Source organism: Perca fluviatilis, chromosome 7 (genome assembly GCF_010015445.1).
Source record: "Perca fluviatilis chromosome 7, GENO_Pfluv_1.0, whole genome shotgun sequence".
Classification (NCBI taxonomy): Eukaryota; Metazoa; Chordata; class Actinopteri; order Perciformes; family Percidae; genus Perca; species Perca fluviatilis.
Window position 1 is genome coordinate 19,802,588 of NC_053118.1, and position 17,973 is coordinate 19,820,560.

The 17,973-nt window shown below is 38.7% G+C and overlaps 1 protein-coding gene across 1 annotated transcript; it reads left to right on the plus strand.

The window, feature by feature from the left end:
• The first annotated feature begins 4,190 nt into the window (after nt 1-4,190).
• Nucleotides 4,191-16,433, plus strand: jazf1b (JAZF zinc finger 1b). Its single transcript, XM_039805066.1, has 5 exons — nt 4,191-4,305; nt 13,161-13,233; nt 13,934-14,130; nt 15,345-15,514; nt 16,174-16,433. Exons 1-5 carry the CDS (start codon nt 4,191-4,193, stop codon nt 16,348-16,350), a joined length of 732 nt encoding a protein of 243 aa, XP_039661000.1. The 3' UTR covers nt 16,351-16,433.
• The last annotated feature ends 1,540 nt before the right edge of the window (nt 16,434-17,973 follow it).

Below are 17,973 nucleotides of genomic sequence, written 5' to 3' on the forward strand. Positions count from 1 at the left end.
CTATAGCACATCACAAGAGATTTAAACAGATTTGGAGTACAAAGCATTCATATTGGAGCTCTGTGTGACCTACTGGTGCCAACTGGCTGTGATTTCTTGGGCCACAGACACCGGTAGTGAAGCCATCCTCGGCTTCAGGGATTAATGACTCCTCACACATTGAGAGAAATGTTTACCACTCGCCTGCGACCACTCCACTAGACGCACTAAGAGCTCTGTCGCTGAAACAATAACGCAGTCTGAAAAGCCCTCATAACTCAGAGCTTCTCCGCCTCTGTCTTTTAACCAGAGCTTTAATCAACGTTTATGACATCCTTTTGTCTCTTTATTGCCAATATATTTCCCAACCAATCCAAACATTATGCTCCAAGAGGAGCAGACTATTAAGGTTGGAAAGAGCCGATACAGTTTGGGTCAGTGACCCGCACTAAAGCAGATTTGATCTATATTATACTAAACCTTTTATTATTGTGCCTTTGTGCAATGCTTTTGAGTAAGATCACCTTGGGAAGATTAGCGCCAGCGAGGATGCTTTGTTGCAGCAGGTGCAAAAGGCGAAGGAGGTTAAATAACAAAAGTGTCATACAGGTTTTCAATTTGTAAACAAAATATAAAAAAATATATATATATATTTTACTTTGTCCAACAATCGAAGATGGAAAGCAGACGTTGATGGAATGTTACTGTAAAACATTGTTTCCTATTCACCACACCTTAAGCGGAGACAATTGTGCCTGCAGGGATGGAAACGTTGGGCTCTCAATATAACTGCATGCCACTGTTGTCCACATTTCAACACTTCGGCAACCCAAGTCAGATATGTATGTATGTATCTATGTCAGATTATACATTCAGCTGTTTAATATCTTCACTTCTAACAAAATAGCTTTACTAAGTGTAACGTTGCATAAAAGATGGAGGTGAAAAACACAGCATAGGTTCTTTCTACAAAATGTCTTAAAGGGGTATTCTAATTAAATGATAGAATAATTTTATCTATTATTAACAGCTCTCAGGCAAATTATGTTTTCCAATCTTTTCAAATTCATCTCCCTGCCCCTTGCGAGCTCTATTTCCATATTGCCCATTTTTATTTAGGATTTGAAAAACAGTGACAGAGACATTCTGATCACATTTTTGTTCATAGACTCACAGTGGCTGATTACCAAGCTTGTTTTACCAATGGATGCAGCCCAAGTTCCATTTCAGTTCTTCTCAGCCAGACTTGTAGCCTGTGATTGTTGATATAATTTAGTTTCTGTATTGCTGAGATGGATGTTTAGCTGTTTAGTGGTTAAAGATCAGGAAATATTGAATAATGACCTCAGGACTTGTTACAGTACTGCCAAAGCATGACATTGTTGACATTGTTTATCAAAGTCTGGGGCGGGTTGCAAAGTATATTTACATGTTAAAATGAGAATCTTTAGTGATTTATCATGCTCTGCTCTACTGTGTCAATGTCATTGCATCTATTACAGTTGCTTCACTACACGGCAAAACAAACGTGCAGTGATTAATTCATTCAGTATGGGGTTGTGGGAATTTAAATTGAACCATAGGAGTAGGGAACTCCACTGGTGTGGCAGAGACTCGGATCATGGGATGAGTGTTATGGTGGAACTGAGAGCCTAATTCAACAAAACATATGTGCTGGGAGGTTCCCAGTAGATAACCCCATTGACATTCCTGCACTCAAACACTCAACCCTGTAACATTTACATTACGTGGCTGGTGAATGGTGATGCCTGTGTGATGACTCTTTAGATTTACAACAGTGTAGGGTGATGTCCTCTGTGCTCAGCATTTGTGAGTAAGTACGTACATCACTCTTTTGACATATGCATTGGGCTTCTGTGTGCTCGTACTGGATTATTAAAGTTGTTTGTAAAACCATTCATAAATGTTCTCTGGCTGGGTTTTGAAAAGTGTCATATAAATGGATGATATAACAACAACTTTATATATTTCATTCTTGTAATTTATATTACAACATTGTATGGATAATATTTTGGATTTATTTAATAAATACATCTCTGCTGGGTGCAAAATTTTAGAAGCCAGAAGAAATTAGGTACCCCTATTTACTGTAGTATGTGGGAATGCATCCAACTATCTAACAGAGAGCAAATTATGTTGTTGGTTAGTGCTTGTTGGGTAGGTCAAAGAAGGCAATAGGGTCTAGTTACTTACGAGCAGCTGTGATATGTGACTTTCCCTACATGTGTTTCCACATTGAGGTTAAACAACCTATTCAGGAAATCTCTAGAGCAGAAAATCCTAAATACTGAACATCTACATTTATGGTCTGTAACAAGTTGAAGAGTAGTGATTAGTTGCAGCTATATGCTCATCATGCACAACCATCAATAAATAACTGAGGATAGGCAATGCAATGCCAGCATCTTAAACGAAAGCCATTAGCTTCGTTTAAGAGATGCTTTCAAAGTAATGTCCCATGTGTTCTCAAGCATACTGGAAAACTAGTTTTACCATTACTGTGGTGCCTGATCTGAATATGGACTGGACCCAATGATGACCCACTACACCATCACCTGGCATAAACTTAAAGTTATTGCACAGTCAATAAATGCAAAAAATGCAAAAAAAAAAAAATATATGAAAGTAACTGGAGAAAGTAAAACTCCATCTCTTAACTGAAAACAGACATGGAACAATCAAGATACTAAATGTTTCATATATAATGCTCTGAGAAGTACTTTAAGTCAAATTCTTCTTCTGTGAACCGAAAATTTAAATTGATTCCATATACATAACGGAATCTATTGGAAACTGACCACTTTATAAGTGCGAACACCTATATGGCAACGTGTTCGTTTCAAGCTTGTCTCTATCCCAAGCAACTGAATGAACAAAATTACCTTGCAGCATGTGATGCATCAAGTGCTCTTGAAGTTACTAACTATGGATGTAGACATAACATCAGACAGAAGCTTGAAGCAATGTGCATTTAAAATATATGTGATACTGCTCTCTTGGAGTATGTATTAGCATCATGTATGCAACAACACTTTTGGTAGAAGTGTGGGATATAGAAGACAATATATCACTGAACACAAAGAACAAGCATGACTAAATTAATCTACTGACCAACACTGCCACATTGTGGCCATAAGATGTTTTTCAGCTGCTCAAGTGAGACGCATGCCACAACTGCATCACTAACGCTTATCACAAACGATAATTACTGATAATTGCATTCAATAAATCAATAAATATATCAATAAATTCATTAATTTAAATTAATTTTAGTGTGGCTATAAGTGGACACAAATTCAGATTTAGGATTCAAATGAACAAAAACACTTTAGAGTTTGTTAAAGCATACACACCTTCAGGGAAGGCACTGCATGGGGGGCAAATTGAAAAGTTGGAAGGATTCAGCAGGTTGTTTGTAGTAATGGTGCTGATTAGCTACTGACAATCTCTCTTTCTTCTCAATCCTGACAACTATATTAAGTACACAAACTGCGTCAAAACGCAATTTAAAAAAAAAGTAATTCCACTCTTTTTCGTTGGAAAACTGACTTTGCTAAAATTTTATTTATTTTATTATTACCATATCATACATAATAAAATACATTGTATAGTGTCTATATTTATAATTATAATAAATACACTAATTTATTTGAGAATTACGCCCTGAGAAACAATACAATCACTTAATATGTTTAAAAACTGTGCATTGTTAGCATAAACATGATAAACATTCTATATTTAGTTAGTGGCGATATTTAGTTAGTGATGAAAAGGTTATTTGATTCGTTGACTAATGTTCTAGTTTAATTTATAACTTTAATAGAAAAGTTGATAGCTGAATGAATTGTATTAAAGTATTTTAACAGTAAAGGTAGTTAGTATTTGCTGATCACTGCTTCGCAAGTCGTACACAGGTAGCCAACTTTACTCATACAATATCATGTTAGGCTAGTGGCTAGTGGCTAGTGGCAACTAAAGTCTTAAAAAGCTTCTTTGGTGTCTAGTAGGCCAACAGGTAGGCTATTGTCAAAATAAAAAAAAATAGTTTAAGCTTTTTTAATGAAAGCTAATGAAGCTAATCCCCTTATACCGCCATTTCCCTTTTTTCCCGGACCGTCTCCGCGCCTCTACCTGTTCCGCGCGCTGTCCGCCTGCTGTCGCCCGCGGTCTCATTGGGCTCCCCCCTCACCATGACAGGCATCGCCGCTGCTTCTTTCTTTTCCAACGCTTGCAGGTTCGGGGGCTGCGGACTTCACTTCGACTCTCTGGCCGAGCTAATCGTGCACATCGAGGATAACCACATCGGTAAGAGCCGAGAAGTAGTGAGCGAGCAACGACCGAGGTTTGCAGCTAGCAGAAGTGGCTAAATTAGCGAGCTAGCAAGTTACTTCCTGCGTCCTGACAACCGTGTTGCTAGGTGTGGTGGCTGTTGATGTCTATGTATAGATATATATTACAGTTCATGTTCACCATCTACATTTCTTTACCAACGCTGTATCACTGATTAGGTAGCTGCAACACCAACCGAGCCGCACTGAAACACAGACAGGAAGACAGTTTCTTTATGCTCCGTCGGCTCGCTCGAGCAATATTATTGCAGTGCAAGGCCCGCGCGCAGAGCTGCTTTCGAAGCGTAGTGAGTTAACTTGTAGTCTGCAGCAGGAACCAATAAAGGTACACTGATTACTTAAAAGCCTGTTTCAATGACAACATAGTGCAGTTTTACTAACTTTCTGGAGATAAGGATGCACTCTTCAACAAAGTCAAAACAAACTAACTGTATATGGCGTCTGCAGCTGATAAACCTGAGAAAATATCAAATTCTCTGGTTTCTGAAAAGCAAATAGCTTGCAATGATGTTCAACCTTTGTTGTGGCTTTCCACTCATGTATTGCCTAAAGTTGCAGTATTCATTTCATTTAAAACAAAAATCACTCTTGAGATCGTATGAAGTCATCAGTGTTGATCACAAATCCACAAATGTTACCAACACCATTACAATATAACCTCCTGCAAACTGCTTTGTATTATCCATTATTTGTTTTTGTTTTTAAAGCAGTTGTCATCAAGTGGTTTTAAATGATATGCCACCCAAAATCTGACCATCTGAAAAAGTAAAAAGTACCTTTAAACAACATGGTGATGTATAGATTTGGACTTTGAATTTGCTTCATGACTAGGACTATAGCAAGTGTGTCACAGTAAAAAAAATCTACAATTGTATTATACCTATTTTTTATTGTAATTTATGCATTAAATCATATCTAATCCCACATGAGTGTTGGTGTACAGTACAACTGCGGCAGCTCATAGCATGCTTACTATCAGTGCAAACACTAGAAAACAGCTGCCCTCCTGACTGCACATCAAGTCCCACCACAATCAACAGCACCACCTCTAGTTCATGTGGGGCAAAACAATAACAAAAGAACTCCCTGTTCATTATGGATCAAGCTATGAAAACATTTATTTGCCTCAGCTACTTTATGATAAATTTTTCTGATTGAGTTATTTGTGTGACAATTGATGGCCATTATGTGAAAAGCAGTTGTTAGCTGGGAACCTATGTGCTTACAAAGCACTTTATATTGGTCAAAGTTAGTAATATGTAAAAGATTAAAGCATGGTATTGAGTTTACATCATAAATTGATTTTAGGATTTGAATTAAATCTCCAGGTGGTTGTGTGTTTAGTGCCACAGGCCGATGTATTTATAGCCCCTATTCATTTTATTATATAAATACATAAAAACATAAAAGCAGCATATCACTATAGAAATTTGTGTATCACTTTATTTATTTATTTTGCTTATATATGTATTGTCTGTTTTGGTCCTCCATACAATATTTCTATATCCATGTATTAATTGGAGGGCATAAAGGGTCAGAAACTACATTTCAATTTAGTTTTATCTTACATACATTTTACATATTTTATATTATGAACTTTACATTTTGGCAAAGTGCTAAAGCATTTATATCTTTTAACTAAGCCTAGTCTACAAAGTGAATTCCCTTATTCACAGTTTGACCCTCTTTTAGTTCCTACATCTGTTTCCCAATCTAATATTTCAGACTCTTATTATTGAAGCTGACAAGGCCCAGCTGTCTCTGTTGTCCTTGTTTGTTGCTTGACTGGCTTTAATATCCTTTGCCCTCAGATTGTGTGCTGTGCATGTGTCCGAGGTGTTAGCCTTAGAAAAAAATGCTTCCAAATGACTTATTGGGGAATAATGAGGCAATTAGTTGGCTCAGAGTGGAAAAACTTTGCTGCCCCCCTCCTTTGTCCACTGGCCTGTGCCCACAATGAGAAGTGCGAAATCTTGTGCGTTGTGCCAAGTGCCTGTGAAGCATAATTACAGAGAGAGTGCTTGATTTGGCCTGTCTTCCTCCTCATCTGGTGGCCTGCTGCTCAAAGCACATTCTCCTTTATAATTAGGCGCCTGGAAAACAAGCACACATTCTTGTCCCCATTTTCCCCAGCCGGCCTGCTGGTCAGGTCTGCGAACAAGAGGTGGCGCTGCTTTGCTATTGCTAATGCACATTGTATTTCATTGCTGTGGTACTTCGTACTAATATGCATATGACAATAAACTTGAAACTTGAACTTGAGCTATTGGTTGAGGGGGCTGTCTTGAGCTGCCTGGTCTGTACAGTAAAAGCTTATGGTGGATATTATAGGCCAACACTTACTTGCTGGACTCATTTAATAACAGAATAATGTGTCATACATTAACCAGCCTGCAAGGGCCAAACTTCAGTAAATAAAACCATATTGAAAAGGATCATTTGTAAATCGGTAAGATAAAAAGGCTAATTAATAATTTAAAGAATACTTCTTATACTTGAATATATCATAATCTGTCCAAACTGGATTTGTACACATTCATCTCTGTACTTTTTACTACAGTAACTTTAAAATGTAAGAAGCCCAAAGACCTAACTGGTCATAGCAGTGATGATGTAGAGATTATAAGCTCCATGTTCTTAATATAAACCCTTTCCCACATACAGCTATGTGGAAAAGTGTAATGCGTTTCCTGAAAAACTTAAAATAAAAAATGTAATCTCATAAAACAAATATCAAATACAATTAAAATACTGACTAATTTCCAACCAACATTAATTACGATATAACAAATTCAAAATGAGTCAGCAGATTCAAGTTGATAATATGAGTGCTGGGTGGTCCACTTTAGGCCTTTGTGAACAAATTCAGCTAACTTTAAGAGCGCAGATGCTAATGAGCCCCAGAAAACACCAGAGGAAAGTTTTTAACACTGAGCCTAAAAGCTTGAGATATCTCCTCAATGGTCTAGTATTCTTGTGTGGCATGAAAAAAACTGCATGCACTAAAGCCAGTGAGATGTTTGCTTTGTCAATGAGCGGCCAGGCCACTGTAGACCAGAAGCAAATAGCGACCATGTTATGTAGACCTGAGGGTGTGTGTACTGCTGGGCCTGGTGCACTGATGGCCTCAAGTGTCCAGGCTTCGGTAACAATGAGTCTGTTTGTTGCCAATTCTCACTGGAGGCTCATTTAGTAGATTTTGGTATGCACCCCCAAAATCTGCACGGAAGTAATAAATTTGGGAAGCAGTAACTAGTTCCCTGATCTGTGCACCTGGTGGGCCTAATTACATCTCCCCATCCCCCGACACCAGTGCTCCTGTTCCTGGGCGGTGACTGCGACATGAGGGGCTCCTGTACTCGATAAAACATTCTTCATAGGAGATGATGTACAGCCTGTGTTGACATCACACAACATGGGCACGTAGTTCGATGTAGAACAAATGTGATATTTTTGCTGAAATGTGTTACTTTTCTTATAAGATTTTGTTCAATGCTTCAATGGATCATGTTAAACATAAGATATTCTCCCATGCCAAATTCTACAGATATGAGGGTTCCTCTTTTACTATAGCTGCATAAATTAGAAAACTTGTATTTATTGTTTTGCAAATTGCGTAACTCTTAATTTAAAAACCTGGTGTATCCCCGAAATGATCTGATCTCTGTAGAGATATCCCACCTACTTTGACTTCTATGGATTTAAGCAGATGTGCTTGTCCAGCTTTCCAAAAATGCAGGTTTGTGAATACTGAATACCTGCAATTTAAACATGAACATGGTCAAATTCACAGATGATAAATGCTGGATATCCGTCTCAAAACACATTGTGTTAAAAAATGCATACAAGAGCTAAAATGATTACTCGATTACTCGATCAACAGAAAGTTTACCTGCAACTATTTTGATAATGGATTCAGCGTTTTAGTATTTTTTCAAGCAAAAATGACATTCATTAGTTACAGCTCTTCCATTGTAATGATTTTCTGCTTTTCTCTGTTTTAAAAGATTGTGAACTTGCTATCTTGGATTTGGACTGTTGGTCAAGCAAAACAAGCAATTTAAGTCTTGAGCTCTGAGAAAGTTTTGGCCATTTTGTACACTAAACGATAAATTAAGAATATTATTGTCGGCTTAATTGAAAATTAAAATAATCAATAGTTTTAGCCCTATTGCATATCCCAAACCCATTTACCATATTATGTCTGCAATGACTAACAATGAATGTGTGTGTTTTTATGCGTGTGTTTTAGTGCATGTGTATGCGTTTAATTTACTGTCTGTGCTAAGCGTATTTATAATAGATCATTTTAACCTCCCCATGTTTTTTTCAGTAACCCGCAAAGGCGGCTTACACATGGAGCTTGACTCAGTTTCATTTCCTCCTCAGAGGTCACATCATAATGAATTACCTGTGCCACCACTCCTGGTAATGTCCCCTGCTGCTCACAGCCGCTATAAACATGTCACCATAATGCTCACCACTCTGCTCTACCCCACAGTGCATTTGGTCATGAGGGTGGATGGGAGAGCCAGACACTGGTGGAAATAAGAGAGGGAGCTGTGTGTGTGTGTGTGTGTGTGTGTGTGTGTGTGTGTGTGTGTGTGTGTGTGTGTGTGTGTGTGTGTGTGTGTGTGTGTGTGTGTGTGTGTGTGTGTGTGTGTGTGTGTGTGTGTGTGTGTGTGTGTGTGTGTGTGTGTGTGTACGAGAGAGAGAGAGGGTCGTGGAGGGCAGCAGGCGTCACTTCCCCTGTTGCCTTAGGAAGGTTTGTTGATCGTCCCTTGGTTTCCTGTTGCGGGTCGTCATAGAGGCCCTAATGAGAACATGTTGCATCATGTTTTCTGCACTCCTACACTGCAACCACTGACTCAGTCAGTATGTGCTCCCATACACATGCTTCACACATAGACACTAACAATAGGCATAGTCAATGCTTCATATAGAAAGGTTTGTGTGCATTAAGGCTAAGCAGGTTTGATGAACTGAGAAATATATAGGGTATATTAGTTTAGTGTTTTTTAAGGGGACATGTATCAGGGCTTTTAATTATTAAGAAAAATAGGTAAGAAACACATTTAAAAAATGTAATGCAAAACTCATAATGGAAACATGATGCATTTCTAATGCTGGGTGTAGTTTCACTAAATGTTTTTTAATTACTTAAAGTGTTTTTCTGAACTGCAGCAAATTAGCAGCTTTCTTACATTTCCTCCATATCCTGATTTTTCTCTTCACTTTGCAGAGAGATAACTCTGTTATTTTGTTATATTTTATGTTTGCTGTGAACTGCAATTGGCAGGAAACGGAATTTGCTGAAAATGGAAACCTTGTGTGGGATCAATTTGGATTTGAGTAAAAAATTGTTTAAACTAATTTACATCTTTGAAAAATCTGAGTATATTTCAATAAAAATTAAAGAGCCTTATTATACATTAATTATACATATGTGTTATATATGTTCTTGTCTACCTTATACCACACCTGATGGGCTTATAGGAGCTGATTGTTTGCCTCTGGAATACATGACAGGGAATAAATGCCCTTTTTTGTTTCCCAGAAGGCTTCTAACAGTCGGCCACCAAGGTGGACCACCTGCGTAGTTTGATTAGAGCGGTTCTCATCTCTGCTTGAGGCGCCTTCGTACCTCTCCTTGACTGCTGGTGGCCCCAAAAGAATAGCAGAGTCTGCGGGGGAACTGGCCCCTGCAGGCCTCCCTCGCCCCAGTCCCCACCTGAGGTGTGTTTGATTTACAGTGTGTGGGAACAGATTGATCCACTGCCGTTTGAGCGGTCCGTGAGCAGGCCGCCATTCCACTCCTTGAGTCTCATTAGGGATTTTAGGAAGGATTTCTTGTGCACTCACGCACACACATACCAACACACAGAGCTCAGAATAGTCTCTGCACTGCCTCTGGCTTCTGGCAGGGGAATAGTGCCGTTATGAATGTGTCTTTCCTACTCTGTGTTTCCATGACTTCGACTGGAGACTAGCGAGAGGTGTGGTGTCCTTCTCAGTGGGGATAAATCCACTGTTAATGAAACACTTGCTTAGGCCTTGAGAGAACCCTTCTGAGCCTTAGTCGCTGAGGTTTAAGCTGATGTTTAAGCTGATGTTCTTAGAGCCTACCTGCCAGTATCATAAAACTCTGCCACCATTTCATCGTCAACCAAGCGGCTTGGCCGTTACAACTGAGTGGATGGTGCCCTGCATCTTTTATCGCCCATCTGTAAGACTGACATTGGTTTGTTGACTTAGATGCCTGTTAGACCTCTAAAATGTGTGCCTTTTCATTTTTACTTAAATGTGGTTTGGGTTGAGTTTTACTGGTCAACATCAACTTTCACCTTGTTCATGACAGAATTAAGCCAGTAGTTGACACTGTTAAAGTAGAGAGTGTAGTCTGCGCTGTGCGTTTCCTTGATAGATGGTTATTTGTGCATGTGCGTGTCTGTACTTTCAATTTATACACAATGTTGGTGTTCTTAAAAACTGTTTTAGCTTTTGTCTACATGCACAGATGTCTCATTATGGCTTCTAGATGAGTAGATGTACAGTTTTTTGTTGTTCTCTCCACCTAAAGAGAAATTGAATTCACTTAAAACAGTTCCCAGAGCTCATTTTGAGTGATAACCAGGTCACAAATTAACCACAGTGACTAAATTGTATTATTATGTAGAATTAAAAGAATACACAAAACATTTCACAAATATCTAATTTGTAATTCATATCTTGCGACTCTGGACATTCTCCAATATTGGTGCCAGTCTCTGACTTAAACAATCCTTTTTGGATTATTTCTTTTAAAGAATATATATGTGTTTCTACTAAATCCTTTTTCCATTTAACAAAATATGCAAACTTCTTTATACAAGAACTTTACTAAACTAACTAACTAAAATTAAGTCTAAAATTAGCTTTAGTTTTAGTTCAGGAAATTTGTGATTAAGTCATAAAAAGTAAAGACTATATATGACCCTGCAATTGTCAATACCAATTGTCAAAACAGTTATTGATAATTGATGGTGCAGAGTCATCTCAGTTGGTATTGACATTCGATACCCAGCCCCAGTCTTGCCCTTTCAGACACACCTTGAGAGTTTTGAGTGAGATCTCTGTCCCCATTACAGTAAAAAATAGATCATCATCTATTGATATTAGAGAGTACCACCAAACTCTAATCGCTTCTTTGGTACAAGGACTTTCTATCCAGCAGACATTTAATAGAAATCTGTTTTGGGTGTTTTGTTCCAAACAAACAAACAGGAGGAAAAGCCCAACACTGTCGAAGTAATAATGTAGTATGACTCAGAGTTTTATTACAGCCTCGCAAAGGTGTTGCTTATCTCTTTAACCAGACAACTTTAATTACACTATTTCCATATGTTTTCTATCATTGCCATAGTCATTTTAAAAACATATCAACTAGGACTTGGCTGTTTGTTTTTGGCTTGCTGAATACTTAGATTTTATTAAAGCTGCACTGTAGTCATTGTGCCTTACAACAGCATAATATGAAACTTTAATGTTACAAATAGCCTTAGGTGTAAGTGTTGTGTATAAATGAGTTTGTGGATGGAAACAGGCAATAGCTTTAACCACATGGGGGTAGCAGTCTTTCACAGCTCTGTCAGAGGCAGACAGGGAGGCTCAGCTGGTAAGTGTTGTTTTATAGGGCATCTCTCTTCTCCCACATGGACGGCAGTGGGAAGAGCGTTTGAAGTCAGGCCCGCTTCACCTCAGGGTGTGGAGATTGGCTATTGTTGTACATTTAGCACTGCTGAGCAAGATGAATGTCTGGAGCACAGCATGGGAAAACACAGTATGTGTCAAGTGTGGTCATGTATGAGCAATGTGGCTTCTGCAGAGCAGCTTTTCAAAGAGTGCCATGAAAATTCAGAAGACCGGGCACTTTTGATGTAACTTTCTTCTTGTATATTTTAAATAAAAGTGTACAGTGTAGCAGAATATAGCTTCAGACAGACCGAACCCTGCATTTTACCAACAGTGAAATAGCCTAATAATGCAAGGGGGCAAATAATTATGCTAATAGAAAAAAAGTGTACATACGGTAGGGCTAGAGAAAATTAGTCAAGAAATCAGCATCAGCTTGGAAACAGTGCCCTTCTCCAGCAATACTTAACTAAACAGTGACTGTAGTCTAGACAGTGGTGCATGACATCATGTTTAAACTAATTGTACTGCACATTGCAAAAATACCCTGCATTTTGATTATTTTCACTATTTTTATTAGCCTTTATTCTTCGAGTCTGCTGAGCATGCATGCTCTTTGACAGCCCAAATCCTCATATTCATGCACACGCATTCATACCTGGGACTCACCCAGTTTCAGCCACAGCCTGCTTCTGTCAGCCTGAGTCACGTAAAAGAAAATACTAGCGTCGCTGTCACAGCTGCTAAATATAAAAAAAAATTAATACAAACGCAATGCTCATATAAACACAGAAAGCATACAGCAACCCATATCAACCCTTGAAATCATAGAAAAGAAGTGTGTGTATATTTGCTGGAAATCCACCTGAAAAGTTTGCACTGATTATGTTTCCACTGTTTAAGCATTTATTAAACTAAAATCTGGAATTTAATTGCACCTGGTTGGTCTGGATGCCTGTTTGGAAAAGGGTTAGATCAGGGTGGGATCGTGTAACACTTCTCCATCCTCCCAGTGAAGCAAAGACTGCAGTGCAGGGAGAACTGACCATCCCAAATAGGGAGAAAAACAAGCACACTGCTATTCTCAATATTGTCTTAATGACAAGATGTAACCACTCTCTGTCTCTTTCGCCCACTCAGACACAGACCCCCGACTTCTGGAGAAGCAGGAGCAGCAGCAGCCGACATATGTTGCCCTCAGCTACATCAACAGGTAAAGACATGTATGAACTATTATCGAGAAAGAAAGCAGCTGGATTTTCAGTTATTCCTGCAGTAACTCAATTCTAAGTAAATCTACTTTATAAATCTGACATAATTAATAAGTCTTTGGCCCCGTAAAGATGTATCTCCTCTACATCAGTAGAGTATTACTGCTGTGTCCTCTGAGCTCCACTGAGGTTTCAAATTCAAATGTCATCTGGTGGATTGCTTAGATGAATTGCTTCAGTATTTGGTAGCTGTTTATTTTTTTTTTTTTATTGCTCTAGGTTCATCCCAGCCGTCTTTGATATGGTGCTTGAATAGTGGTTTTTAAAAGCCTTCTGCAACAAGCCAGTGTACAAGAAGGTCTGCTGCTGTCTCCCTGCCTTCAAAAACACATCTTGATGTGGTTATCGCTTAATTTGTTAATTCCACTTTTGCTTTAACAATGTCTATGTTAACATTTCATTTTTATGATACACAGTTACCAAGGACTTTACTATCCATCATAAACCCTGGTGTAAGGTTCTTGTGATGGGAATAGAGCCAATTATATATTTTTTTCCCCAAACGTGTTCCACAGTAGCAAACCTTCAATAGCAGAACTTTGTAAACATCAGGGCAATCCCACAGTAACAAGTTGTACAATAAATGTACTTTTTATGAGAAAGATTGCAAACCCTGACCGGTCTTATATCCCACAATGCCAGGTTCATGACAGATGCTGCGCGGCGAGAACACGAGACCCTAAAGAAGAAGGTGCAGCCCAAGTTGTCTCTGTCTCTGACAGGCAGTCTGTCTCGCAGCAGTGTTTCCACTCCGCCTCGCCACACCAGTGGAAACCTCACACCTCCAGTCACCCCCCCGATTACCCCTTCCTCTTCCTTCCGCAGCAGTACGCCTACTGGTACGTAACCGTCCTTAACACACTCGCCTCTAGTTAGATGTCCAGAATGTAGTGACTGCTGGCAGTGAAATACATGTCATGCATTGTTTATTAAGCAAGGAGCAGAGTGGTGTAGCAGTTAAGGAGATTCACATTCAACCAGGAGATCCGTTTTCAAGACACCGTGAAGGCAAGCATCCACCCTGCTGAAGTAAATCTGAATCTCTGCCAGCTTAGATAGTGCTCTCACCCTCCTACATTATGAAGGAGGGCAAAGGGTTAGAGAGTCAATGTCCTCTTCAGGGATGAAATAAGAATGACAAAAGACTGCTTACTTAATAAAGATTATATAGGATGAAACAGATGTCTCACTCACTGTGGTAGGTGAGAAGAAAAGCAGCTGTAACAGCTGAAATTATTCATTTCAATTAATATTATTATAAATATATATTTAATATGTAGGGTCGTTTGTAATGGCTTTAATGGTAAATTGAATGATTAGGTGTTGTTTGTATAAAATTCTACACTTGTGTGACATTTCACAGTTAAATTGTTGGTTAATCTCAGTGTTTCCCATTACTGGGTTGATGAACTCAACAGCTATGACTCCATTGCAGGCCTGAAAGTTTGGCGTGATATAACTTAATTATCCTGTAAGTAAAAGCATCAGCAGGAGAGCTTGGAAGAAATATTTTTAATAACACACAGTCAAGCTACAGAGAAAGAGGGGCATCTTCCATAGTCCAGTTGATTAGTCTACTTCACTACAGTGTGGATTACATAACAGAACAAGTTTAGTTATTTCCCTTGTAATATTTTCCCATGTACTTGTGTTTTGTAAAGTAAGCAGGCTTTAATGCTCTTATTTTTAGTTCTAGGGGTTTCTTTAGTTTGTCTTCTGGCATAACATTTTTAATTAATTGATAAAACAATTTCAGACCCCAAGACCTCAGTAAAATGCAGAATATTCTTTCCCACGATTGGCATATTTCAGTCTTTCCGGAAACTTGGGCACTGTTACACATGAAGTAGAGATTATGGGAACATTGCCCCAAAGCACATGAAAACAGCCCACCCTTGTGAGCCTGAAGGCTCAAAGGCCAGGATTTCATTGTCACAGATTAGTCATGAAGTGTGTATAAATCAGAGCTCCATGGAAAAGCAGTTGGTATGATTGCATGTCTGGTTGTGATGCCCTGAGTCTGTTTGACCTTCTGTCTTTCACCCTCTCACAGGTAGCGAGTGTGATGAGGAGGAGGTCGACTTTGAGGAGTCTGACAGTGATGAGTCGTGGACCACAGAGAGCGCAATCAGCTCCGAGTCCATCCTCAGTTCTATGTGCATGAACGGTGGAGACGAGAAGCCTTTTGCTTGCCCCGTGCCAGGCTGTAAAAAGAGATACAAGGTAGGTTTCACTCAGCATCTCTTCCTAGAATACACACTATAGAAACATAATGTAACGGTGTGAGATATTCTTACCATGCCCCTTTGAGAGAGACCAAATGTGAGAGATATGTTATTTTATTTGCATAAATCAAAAATGATTATCTGCTGTTGTCAATGGAAAATCAGTTCTTAGTTGATTACAGCATGTCAACATAGATGCATACATCTAGTCTGCTTCAGTGATGTGGAGTTTTACAGGATTTTCCGTTCACATCTGGTGTGTGCGGTCGGGATAAATGATGTGCAGCTTGAGAAAATTGCATTGCTGACGTGAATGACAGAGTTATGGGCGATGACTTAGTCTGAGGCAACAGGCAGTATTAGGCATCTGTTCAGGGGCAGAACAAGATTGAAGAACATGTTTTATTTCTCATTTCTATAGCATACTGTCAACAGGCATCTTCTTTTATATATACTTGCATATATATATATATATATATATATATATATATATATATATATATATATATATATATATATATATATATATATGTATATGTATATGTATAGAGAGAGAGAGACATAGTTGTAGGAAGCACAGTTGTACATGTTAACTTATACGTGTAATTATATGTAAAGGGGTGGTTGGTTGTCATATTCTTTGCTTCATTATAACAGAATGTAAACGGGATCAAGTATCATGCCAAGAACGGCCACCGAACCCAGATAAGGGTGCGCAAACCCTTCAAGTGCCGGTGTGGGAAGAGCTACAAAACGTCTCAGGGTCTCCGCCACCACACCATCAACTTCCACCCACCCATCTCTACTGACATCATCCGCAAGATGCAGCAGTAGAGACCGAGTGAGCGACCAGCATTCTCCCTCAGGCCACTTCCCAACCATCTGAACACCACCATCACCAGCAATGGCTGTTTCTCACCCCATTCTTAAAACCACTTTTATTTCTCTCTCTTTTATCCCACTTTGCTATGACACTATTTTTGATTGCATGGTATAAATGTGTTATTATTCATCCTTAACTTTTATTCTGAATGTTGAATCTTTATATAGTTCGTTTTGTATTTTGCACATTTAGGCTATCATTTATCTATTTCACTTAATTTTTTTTAACATATGGTGCTCGTTGATGATGAGGGCTTCTTGTAGACCAGAGAACGGCCACACCAAGTCACGAGTAGCCTTGCATGTACAGTAGGGCTTTTGTAAAGGCAGTGTGAAGTCAGAGGAAACTGAGGAAAGATTTGGATGGTTTTTTTAGAGAAAGGACATTACCTTGCCTCTCTCATTTGTTCCTAAAAATGTGACAGAGGAAAATGAAAACAATCAGAATGTGTTTCATTGTCTCAGATTTAATATTAATAATCAGTTTTTTCCTTTTTCATTCATATCACAAGTATTCCAAACCTTTTTTCATCTGTTTTACTTGTGTGTGAGCACCAAAGGATGATCTCAGGTGACGTTTTCAAGCATTTCAGCACCAGAATCCTGCCCAAGTGTTCCGATAGTATTTATGCTGTTAAGTGGAATCATGGGAACTCTTGTGTGTCATTCATTGTTGCCTAATGTTCTCGGCCACTTTCTGAAGACTTAAGCAGTTTTCCTTGCTGTTTTACAGTGAAGGATTGAAGCACTTTTTGTAACAAGTTGCCAACAAATTAGCATTTTTTGCCAATATCTCGTTTCTGGTGTATGTACAGTTGCTACCAAAATGAGGCAAAAGGCCTTCAGAGCAGTAGTTTGTCAGTTCTAAATCGCTCCATGGGAAGATGTATACCAAACCTTCAGTGTTTCCAGTATTGTGAGATGTCTGTATGTACAGTAGTTGCCTTGAATTGTAAACCATTCCAATCAGCACAGATCTTTATATGGCTTTATTTTGACAGTTCAGAAAAATTCAGTTCAATGCAGACATTACACAGACAGCTTAGCCCAGACTGTCTGCTGTTCACAGACTCCCTGGTCTTGGGAAACCATGTGATTGTGTTCGACATGGATGGAAGAAAGATGGGGCCGACGTTAGCCATGCCTTTAGCACATTTATGTTGAGCTGTGAGATAAACACATGCAGCTTCTACTGTGTGCCAAAAAAAAATATATATATATATAAAAAAAAAAACATTTAATCCCTGAAATAATGAACTGCAGATCATTACATGCCACAAGATTAGGGATTTATCAACTTTGAGCCATTAGGTAACATCTTCACTGCATGGATGTTAGTGTTAATAAACTATGGTCCAATTAAGAATTGTGACAGTATTGTACTGCCAGTATGGAGGAAAGTCTTTGATATAGTGTACAGTGAATGTATTGTTGTTGTGTTTAGTGCTTTAAATTATATTTTCATATGTTTCTGGAGTTTAAAAAAAACATAGTACGTGGATGAAATGGCAACACCAGAGGTTGTTTGGAGAAACTAATGGTGATGTGCTCTTTTCTTCAAAAAGCTGCTTCATG